Source organism: Argentina silus (assembly GCF_951799395.1).
Source record: "Argentina silus genome assembly, chromosome: 2".
Lineage (NCBI taxonomy): Eukaryota > Metazoa > Chordata > Actinopteri > Argentiniformes > Argentinidae > Argentina > Argentina silus.
In genome coordinates this window covers 4,515,675-4,525,674 of record NC_139656.1, presented here as the reverse complement: position 1 = coordinate 4,525,674, position 10,000 = coordinate 4,515,675, and the positions used below count along the sequence as shown (strand labels likewise).

Sequence of the window (10,000 nt, the reverse complement as noted above, 5' to 3'; positions counted from 1 at the left end):
CAAACACGAGGAAGGTCCTCTGAGCAACTGATAAACAATATCACACAGACACAGACACAGACACAGACACTGGAGGGGAACGCATCACAGCCGCGTGATCCTATCATCCCCCTCTTAAATGTCCCTCTCATCATCTCTCTCCTCTCCCAAAAACAGAACAAGAAGTACAAACCACACACACACACACACACACACACACACACACACACACAGAAGTAGAGGGACAGGCTACGGTTGGTGATGCTGCAAGGCCTCAGTTAGATACTCCATATAACGGTGTAATGACCATGAGTAGACCACAGTGGATTATATACGACAGACCAACCGATAAATCCAACAGAGAGACGTTATCTGAGTTAGATACACTGAATTAATGTAAACAAAGCATTGTGTTAACAATTAATATCAGCCAAATACAAGTGCTTATAGGCTGAAGCACTCACTCTCTTTGCTACCCATCATAAACGGTGACACCTCCAAAAATGCAGAGTGTCTCCAGTTTTATTGACATGGTGCAGTTTGTGATGTACAAACTTTTCATTGTGTGTGTCACCTGCTGGGCTGAGTTGTGTCAGGATCCTCTGGACTACCTCTCTCGTACTGCTGCACCAGAGCACGCACACACACACTGCCCTCCTCATCCATCCCCCATCCACTGCAGAGACAGGAGAGAGAGAGAGGGAGAGAGAGAGAGAGAGAGAGGGAGAGAGAGAGAGAGACAGTTTGTCTTTGTGAAACTACCAACATATCTATGTGTGTGTGTGTGTGTGTGTGTGTGTGTGTGTGTGTGTGTGTGTGTGTTGACGTGTATTTGTATGTTTGTATGTCGTCATTATGAATGTACTGTATATCAGGGGAGGCTGCTGGAGGTAGATATCGGAGGATGGGCTTATTGTAATGCATGGAATGGATAGGAGAGAGAGAGAGAGAGGGAGGGAGATTTTGGTGTCCAGTGGCAGTGTGCATGTGTGACCAGTAGAGGCCGCCAGAGTTCTTACGGTGTATGACCTGGGATAACTGTCAGTAGGAGTGAGAGCCACTTTGATTCAAGCAAGTTGAGAGATGCTGCCAGTGTGTCAAATCATTTCCCAACCTTTATTGTGTTCAACAAGGGATTGGTGCGGCCTTGGCAGTGGAACCAGACAGCTCTGAGGTTTTACCCCTTACAGACGTTTGCCTGTGTGTTCACGTACCTGCGGAGGTGCGTGTGGCGGGCAGGTCGCGAGGCGTCATGTCGCGCTGCTACCAACGCTGCGGCTGCACTCTGCGCCATGGCAACGGTAGAGAGAGGTCTATGGTTGGCTGAGGCCCCTGTCGGGCTTCGCCCGCTGCCTGACGACGCTCTCTGGTTGGCTGATGGTTTGAAGTGGGCGGCTAGCGCCAGGATCAGCCTCATCACAGACTTCAGATTACCATCTACGATATCTACATAGAGAGAGAGAGAGAAAGAGAGAGAGAGAGAAAGAGAGAGAGAGAAAGAGAGAGAGAAAGAGAGAGAGAGAGATATGTTACTGATGCTAATAATGGCTTCCTTGACTTCCACTGACACCTCTTTGGTCCTCATGTTGAAAGACACCAACGGCAGGTGCAAACTCCAAAGGCAAACGCAGCATTAGGCCTCCACTGCTACATCTTCAAACCACACACTCAACTCTGCCCTGGAAACGCCTTAAAATGCTCCCGAAAATCAGTTCACTGGGCAAAAAAAGGTCTTGAAAAGATTTCTACCCTGATGTGTGTGTGTGTGTGACCCTGTGCAGAGTGTGTGTATGTGTGTGTGTGTGTGTGTGTGTGTGTGTGTGTGTGTGTGTATGTGTGTGTGTGTGTGTGTGTGTGTGTGTGTGTGTGTGTGTGCATGCATGTGTGTGTGTGTGCATGCATGTGTGTCTTACCCCTTGCGGAGGTGTGGGGCATTCGTATGCGTTTGGAGGAGATGAACTGCAGAACTCTCTCCACATTCTCCCTGCTTTCCTCACGGTCCCGTGGAGCCAAATACACCCCCTCCAACACCTCCCCCGCTAGAAGTGTGTGAGATAGAGAGAGAGAGAGAGAGAGAGAGAGAAGAGAGAGAGAGAGAGGGAAGGGGGGAGGTGGGGGTCGTCAGACAACGAAAAGTCGATGGTGTTGTCAGAACTGAACCATAGGTTGGTAAATAGCAAGCAAGGCATGAGTTGTGTGTATATATATATATATATGGACGTGTGTACTGACCTACTATCTCTATAAGGTGTGTGAGCACCACTCCGTCCTGTAGATCATGTCTGAGGTCAGTAACAGGCTTCAGTCCCGGCCTCCTTCTCAGCTGAGAATTCACCCAGGAAACATAGGCTGCCAGCTGCTGCTACAATACACACACACACACACACACACACACACACACACACACACACACACACACACACACACACACACACACACACACACACACACACACACACACAGTTCACACAAAATGCTTGAGTCTCAAAGTTACTTATATCTCAAAGCTATATGTTATCAAACAAAGACGCTGTTTACCTCAACAACAAAACAGATTGTTAAAAATTATTCAATTCATAGTGAGGTGCTATGGTTATGAAAGCATTCTGACAGGGGTTCATTATCTTCATCGTCATCCCCAGTCTCCCTAAATCAAATTGGGTTTCAGCACCAGAACCACTGATACACTTCACCCACTGCACGCACGCGCACACAGACACACAGTCCAATGCACACACAATCCTGTGGGTTATCTGGGTTAATCTCCCTTCATTCGCTGGGTGGACAGAGACAATGACTGTCTGTCCTCCAGCACAGGCTCACCCCACAAAAAATGAACACACACACACAGGCTCACCCCACAAAAAATGAACACACACACACAGGCTCACCCCACAAAAAATGAACACACAGACATACACACACACACACACACAGGCTCACCCCACAAAAAATTAACACACAGACATACACACACACACACACAGGCTCACCCCACAAAAAATTAACACACAGACATACACACACACACACACACACACACACACACACACACACACAGGCTCACCCCACAAAAAATGAACACAGACATACACACACACACAGGCTCACTCCACAAAAAATGAACACACAGACATACACACACACACACACACACACACACACAGGCTCACCCCACAAAAAGAGAACACACAGACATACACACACACACACACACACACACACAGGCTCACCCCACAAAAAATGAACACACAGACATACACACACACACACATACACAGGCTCACCCCACAAAAAATGAACACACAGACATACACACACACACACACACACACACACACACACACACACAGGCTCACCCCACAAAGAAATTAACACACACACACAGGCTCACCCCACAAACAAATGAACACACAGACACACACCCACGCACACAGACCACTGCACCACCTCATTGGTCCTGTTTTAGTACTGTAACAAATCTCTCCATCCTTCCTTCCCTCCTTCTTTCTTTGAAGTATGGTAAGATCTGACCTGACACAAACTGACAGCTGAAAGCAAGAGCCTTCCATACAGTTGTCAAACCATGTCAGATCAGTGATCACCCCAATGAAGGGAAGGTGGGAAGAAAAGAGATCCAGTCAAAGTATTCAAACAGGGCCAAACTGTATTCAAACAGGGCTACCTAATGACACACACACACACACACACACACACACACACACACACACACACACACACACACAGGCTTATTCTTTTTGCAGTCATGAACGTGGGAACCATTGTTCTCCTTATCTCCAGCAGATCCTCTAATAATGTGGAGAGTGACAGGAGGACATGCACATGCACACTCACTCACACACTCACTCGCACACGCACACCACACGCCCACACCCACGGGAGAAACCGGATAGAGAGAGCAAGCCACTAAACTTTATCACCCATCAGCAACACCAGTAAGAGAAAAGCAAGTACTTCAGAGCACATTGGTACAGAAAAAAACAGAGCCCTAAGCCCACATCTACTCCACTGCAATTACAATTAAATAGTTAGCTAGCAACATAATTGGGAGACTTGGCCAAGATACTGTATGACCCAGCGGAGTGTGCAAGGCAAGATATGACCCAAAGTGAAAGACTGACTGACAGACTGTCGATTAGTACAGCAAGTCGCTGTTAATGTAGTTCTGGTCGTTAAGAAGCTGCTGTGTTGTTTAGCTTAGCTGGCTAACGTTGTCTAGCTAGCTACCTCATTGAAGCCCTCCTGGAGCACATCATCCAGCAGACTCCCTTTAGACAGCGAGGCGATCATCCTTCTGCCAGAACCATTGAACACACACTCTCACACTGACACATCGGGCGTCAGATCGACCGCCCGCTACTTAGTCACTAGCACGGTGGTGTCTGAGAAAGCGACATTCACGCACAAAGACAGACACGGGTGTCGGGGCAGCGGTAGTCCCGTTAGCTCTCGCTGCCGTTGCTGAAACAGGATACCCAGAACAGGGAACCGCTGCGCAGGCGCACACCTCGGCTTTCCCCTGTCGCCATAGCGACTGCGGGGCAGGGCAGGGCTGGGCTGGCGAGGACGGGATGCTGCTGTCGCTTAGCGTTCTGCACTCTTCACTCACACTCAAATGTAAAGTTACAAAAAGTAACAAACATAACTAAACATATTTCTCTGGCAAAACGATGTAAAAGTGTGTGTGTGTGTGTGTCCTTTGTATTATCAATGGTGTGTGGGTGTGGGTGTGGGTGTGGGTGTGTGTGTGTGTGTGTGTGTGTGTGTGTGTGTGTGTGCGTGCGTGTGTGTGTGTGTGCGTGTGTGCGTGCATGCGTGCGTGTCCTCAGCCTAGCTCTAATCCAAATGACTCACACACACTTGGTAATTAGGCTTACATGTACCACTGATAAAACCTCATGCATGACATGTTCTCTCTTCATGAATACATTCCTTAGTTCAGCTCTCGCTCTCTCTTCTCTCTCGCTCTCTCTTCTCTCTCTTCTCTCACGCTCTGTCTCTCCACAAAACCACTTCCTTCCTGCTTAGTGTGGACGTCCTGTTTTACTTTCCTTCTTTTCTAACTAACAAACTCATAGATGTTGTGCACAGCTCTTCAGGGTCAGGCACAGTACATTTATTCAGTTCAGAGAACAGAACAGAACATTAAGGGGCAGTTTCCTGGGCACAGATTAAGCCATGTTCTTAACTAAATTGCACTTTCAATATCCACTGAAGATGCTCTCTCTAGGCTGTTAGTATCTGTGTGAGTTTGACGCCATCCAGTGGTCACCCTCACAATTACAGGGTTGAATACCATTTCAGGAGATTAATTGAAACGGTGCCGTTCATTTTCAATTAAAAAACAAAACACAAAGATTTTTCCCATTTAAATGTCGTTGACCTGATTGTCCCCTGGAACATTTGACGCATGCTGCCGATAGTAAAAGGTTGAAGATTATGTTCATTGAGGTTATGATTATTATTTATTAGGGAAACACTCACAGATCCATGTGTTGGGTGGGTTTTAGTCCTGCTGGCCATTCTGGAAATGCTGGAGGGGGTAAATACAGAACAAATTAACTAAAAGGGTAGTAGTATACATAGGATACAAGTATTAGTTAAATATGTTTCTCTTCACCTCACCACCTGTATCACAGTCTTCTGTATACGACCAGAAAGAGCATGAGAGTTAAAAAAAAACTGAATATTCAGCGGAACCTTGCAATGGATGCACGACGCGTGCTCCCAGACAGTACAGGGGCTCCCGTCCCACGCACATCCATCAACTGTAATCCCAGCCAGGGATTCCCACGGGAGGGGCTAGTGTTTTCATTGTTTGTGTGAAAGTGATTAACGTTAGCTACTGTGTGAATGAGCTAGTGGTAGCCTCCAGGCTAACTTTACTGTTTTTGTTCCAAAGTTCCAAATTATTTACAGCGATCAGAGCCCCTACAAAGTAATCCATGCCTGTCGATATCCTTGATCAAATCTGAAGCTATGGAGAGTACCGCTATAGACTTCGGGGACACACAGTCAGTTAGCGTTTAGCTCAATTAAACTAGCCTTTTGAGTGGACCTCCCATTCAGACGGCCGATTGATAACTTACATACGATGCGAAAGGCATAAATTATACAGTAACAGTACTCACAAGTGTGTTTTCCTGTGAAGATGTAAAGTCGTATTCTTTCCCTCATTGATCCAGTCTGAGTAACTTGTCTGCGTTTGTATCCATTTTCGAAACGGTTCTCTCTCTGCTAGTACAATCACTGCAACCCCTGGCTGTTTCTATGGTTACTATGTAGCGATCAATACCACGTGTAAGTAAAGAAAGAGGGTGACACCAAAGACGTTTAAGACTTTTTATAGAATTTTCTTTCAGTTGAGTTCATATTAATTTGCAAAACAATACATACTGATTAACAAAATATTTACATTAATTGTTTTAAACAAGTCAATTCCTTTAGAGGTCAACATGACATTCATTGCAAAAAATAAATTGAACAATATTATAGGGTTACATGAGTCTACAATAACACAAATAGATCATACACATTTAAAAGGTTTTTCTCTAACTGTAGGTCTAGGACCCCAGGGAAGGCAATCTGCAGGTCTAATGGTAGATTAGAATAAGTAATCATTGTGAATAAGTAATCATTTTATCACAGTGTGACATAATAGGACACTAACTAGCAGATGTCCATACTCTGCAAAGTGCATAGTAGTACCAACCATTAACACCATGTGCAAACGGCAAGGCATTTCTGAGTTTGGGGCAACAGTGGGCTATACCACGATTGGTCTTTGTGGGGTGTTGTGTGTGGAGTGGGGCTTGGAGGGTCTGGGTCTCAGCAGAGCCCCAGGGGGGATGAGGATGTCAGCGGACTGAGAGGGGGAGGTTTGGAAGGGGAGGGTCTGGGTCTGAGTGGTTGGTTTGGTGCTGTGGTCTCTCTGGGGAGAAAATTCTATACTGGCATATTCTGTAGGTCTGCTATGCTGCAGCTCTGAGTTTCCACTATGAGGGGTAAAGGCTGGGCTCAGTCCCCCTCTGGTGGTTGCCGGACGTGACTGCAGCACCTGCACATCAGCATAGTGAATCTCCTTCTCCTCCACAGTGGTCGGTCTCTTCTTCTTCACCTCTGCATACACAGGTCCCTCATTAGGCACAGTGTCATAGATATGGACATCTGAGTGCTGAGAGGGAGGGGCAGAGATGGAGAGAATGAGGGGGAGGAACAGAGATGGAGAGAAGGTGGCAAACTGAAGTCTGTAGTGTATACTAGTCTAGTCTAGTCTGATACAATGTTTATAGAGACTGTTTATGGTAATACTGCATAATATTTAACAATATTGGTTGATACTGTAATAATATGTAGCCTATACATAATGTAGTGTTTATAGACATTATCTGATAAAGTATTCAGTGTTTATAGACTGCTGATAATGTAATAGTGTATTAATAGATGTTGTTGTATATTATCAATGATTAATAGCAGTGATAATGACAGTGTAATAGTGTTTATGGTTGTTCATAATGATAGTGGTGATTGTTCTGAGACTGACCTGCTCAGTCTCCATGGGAACATCTGAAATACAGTACAGAGTGTGTGAGAGACAGAGACAGAGAGCGATAGTGACACTGTAGCGATTGTAATGAACCCTAGTCTAATACTATTGGTATGCAAGAAGCAGAACCCTGCAACTTCATACAGAAACGATCAATTAAATGCCAAATATGTGTGTTTGTGCGTGTGTGCTTATGTCTCACCTTGCCTCCTTTTTCTTATTCTCTCCGTGAATCTACGAGGATTTAAATCCCACCTGCCAGACACACACACACGCACACGCACACGCACACGCACGCACGCACGCACACACACACACACACACACACACACACACACACACACACACACACACAGAGACACAGAGCTAGACTAGCGAACTGACAGGCTATTCAGGGCTGGTATGCTATTTGTGGAATGACTAATGTTTAGTCCTACAAACATAATAACCTTAATTTCCACAATAATATACAATGTCTACAATTCAACACGATACAGATAGACAGCCTATAGGGTTACATTATTTTGGCCCCGGCTATCAAGACTCTCTTTTGGGAGGTAGAGGTTATCGGGAATAGGCAATTCAAGTTAAGATCAGGTTCCTGGAAAGCAATGGAGATAAATTCCCAGCCTACGTTTAACAACTTCAAGAACCTGTTGTGTCCAGGAAAATCACCGTTATTTCGTGCTATCCCATCCCCAAACACAAGGTGCTGTAGGCTAAACTCAGAATAGGCTATAATCATAGAGTCTACAGTTTTTGAGACAGTTGAAACTGTTCCTTACCTTTCAAATGTTTTAGTAAGTCCGTTACCCATGGCAGCTCATACCGATTGATATGCGGTCAGGAATTCGGGGCGACATCTATTTCCGCGTTCAGGAGTTACCATTCGCTTGGTTCAAAGGGAGCGAGCACGGTGCAGGTGTGTGGCCGGCAGGTAGTGGGCATTGAGCTAACGGGGAGCGCGCCGCGGACAGCGGGTTGGCGGAACTCTGTGCTCATGAAGCGCGCACCTGTACATTGAACACACCTCCCCCCGGTTTCGACCTTGAACTGTGAATATTTAACCAACAGCGGTTGTAAAGAGACTATGGAAGGTTGACGCTAGTCTGACAGACAGGCGAACATAGACATAACGATGGTCACCATGCACTCCAGAAATACACATTTGTAAATGGGAACCACAAGATATCAAAACTACAATTTGTCAACGTTACATTTATTGTCACACAAACAGCTATATTACAGGCAATTGGAAAGTAAAGAAGGAGGGCAGGAGACTGGTCTGACCGCTGTCTGTCTACATTTGGGCCTATCACACATAGTCTTACTCTGTTTTACAGCACAGTAGCAGACAGGCATCTGTACATTTAGGCAGTACTGTGTCACACAACCAGTCCTCAGATCTATATAAATACTAATTGGGACGGGGGTAGTGGGCACTTCCACATCACACTGCAATACAAAAACTCAGTCATGAAGATCCAGTAAATCTCCCCGGATTCTCTAGATATGAGCATTAAGTCTCCCCTCTAGGATTTGGGGGGCTTGGTGTTTATGGTGTGTATGTGTATGGTGGGGGGGTCAGGGGTGGTCCTGGGTGCCGAGACACTGAGGATGCCGTCGTGTGATAGGTCGATCTGTAGCAGCAGAGGGTCGACGCCGGCAGGCAGCACGTAGGTGCGTGTGAATGATCGGCTTACAAAACCATGGACATCCTGCCTCTGGGCATGATTACCACTCACCTACAGACAGACAGACAGACAGACAGACAGACAGACAGACAGACAGACAGACAGACAGACAGACAGAGAGGGAGAGAGGGAGAGAGACAGAGAGGGAGAGAGGGAGAGAGACAGAGAGAGAGAGAGAGAGAGAGAGACAGAGAGAGGGGCGTTATGAAGCAAGGGGTATGAATTAATTCTGTTTTCTCCCCCACCCTCTACCTGTCTCTCATACTCTCTTCCTACTTACTCCTCAATTCTCCTTTTCTTTCTTTCTCTCACCTCCAGCAGGTTGTCAACGCTGCGGACGCTGAGCTCATCGGGAGTGAACTGGCAGGTGTCCAATCGGATTCTCCACAGCCCCGACTCCTCCTCTATCTGGGAGAAGCCCCGTTCCAGCTGCTTGGTGATTCGTGGACGAATGTAGTAACCGTGGTACAGAGTGGGCGTTAGGAGGTCCTGGGGGGTCAGAGCTATGGGAGTGTGATCGGAGCAGGGAGAGAGAGGGTAGGAAAGGGAGGGGGGAGGGGGTGGGGGGAGAGAGCTAGTAAACAAATACACATGGCAACAGATCACCAAGAGCAACAAGGATTGGCTTAAAGCATATCTGAATTTGATTCAGCTGTTATCAAAGTAAATAATGACGACTCCTGTGCTCAGCTCTGTCCCATCTGTGTGCCGCCTGCCACACATGTATTTGCATGCAGTTCTATATTAGGGTTCCAGGTTC

General features: G+C 46.4%; 3 protein-coding genes across 4 annotated transcripts in view; all 3 read right to left on the bottom strand.

Moving 5' to 3' along the window:
* dixdc1b (DIX domain containing 1b) overlaps positions 1–4,406 on the bottom strand; it is a 12,009-nt gene extending 7,603 nt beyond the window's left edge. Inside the window, exons 1-5 of one of the 2 annotated variants that reach the window (XM_083665005.1) lie at positions 4,228–4,406; positions 2,212–2,341; positions 1,893–2,018; positions 1,194–1,425; positions 554–655 (exon numbers count right to left, since the gene is read on the bottom strand). In XM_083665005.1, the coding sequence (XP_083521131.1) occupies positions 554–655; positions 1,194–1,425; positions 1,893–2,018; positions 2,212–2,341; positions 4,228–4,290 (653 nt within the window). In that variant the 5' untranslated portion in view covers positions 4,291–4,406. The remainder of the gene's footprint in view (positions 1–553; positions 656–1,193; positions 1,426–1,892; positions 2,019–2,211; positions 2,342–4,227) is intronic. The other variant, XM_083665004.1, reaches the window with a different exon arrangement.
* A 2,045-nt stretch (positions 4,407–6,451) lies between these two features.
* On the bottom strand, positions 6,452–8,440 carry LOC310816201 (uncharacterized protein). Its single transcript, XM_083686247.1, has 4 exons — positions 8,332–8,440; positions 7,749–7,801; positions 7,544–7,566; positions 6,452–7,174 (listed from the first exon to the last, which is right to left on the bottom strand). The coding sequence occupies exons 1-4, from the start codon at positions 8,361–8,363 to the stop codon at positions 6,767–6,769; spliced, it is 516 nt and encodes a 171-aa protein (XP_083542373.1). The 5' UTR covers positions 8,364–8,440; the 3' UTR covers positions 6,452–6,766.
* A 366-nt stretch (positions 8,441–8,806) lies between these two features.
* Positions 8,807–10,000, bottom strand: part of hspb2 (heat shock protein, alpha-crystallin-related, b2) — a gene marked incomplete at its 5' end in the record, with an annotated part of 1,913 nt that continues 719 nt past the window's right edge. Inside the window, 2 exons of the mRNA XM_083665006.1 lie at positions 8,807–9,291; positions 9,553–9,743. Coding sequence (XP_083521132.1) covers positions 9,079–9,291; positions 9,553–9,743 — 404 coding nt within the window. The 3' untranslated portion in view covers positions 8,807–9,078. The remainder of the gene's footprint in view (positions 9,292–9,552; positions 9,744–10,000) is intronic.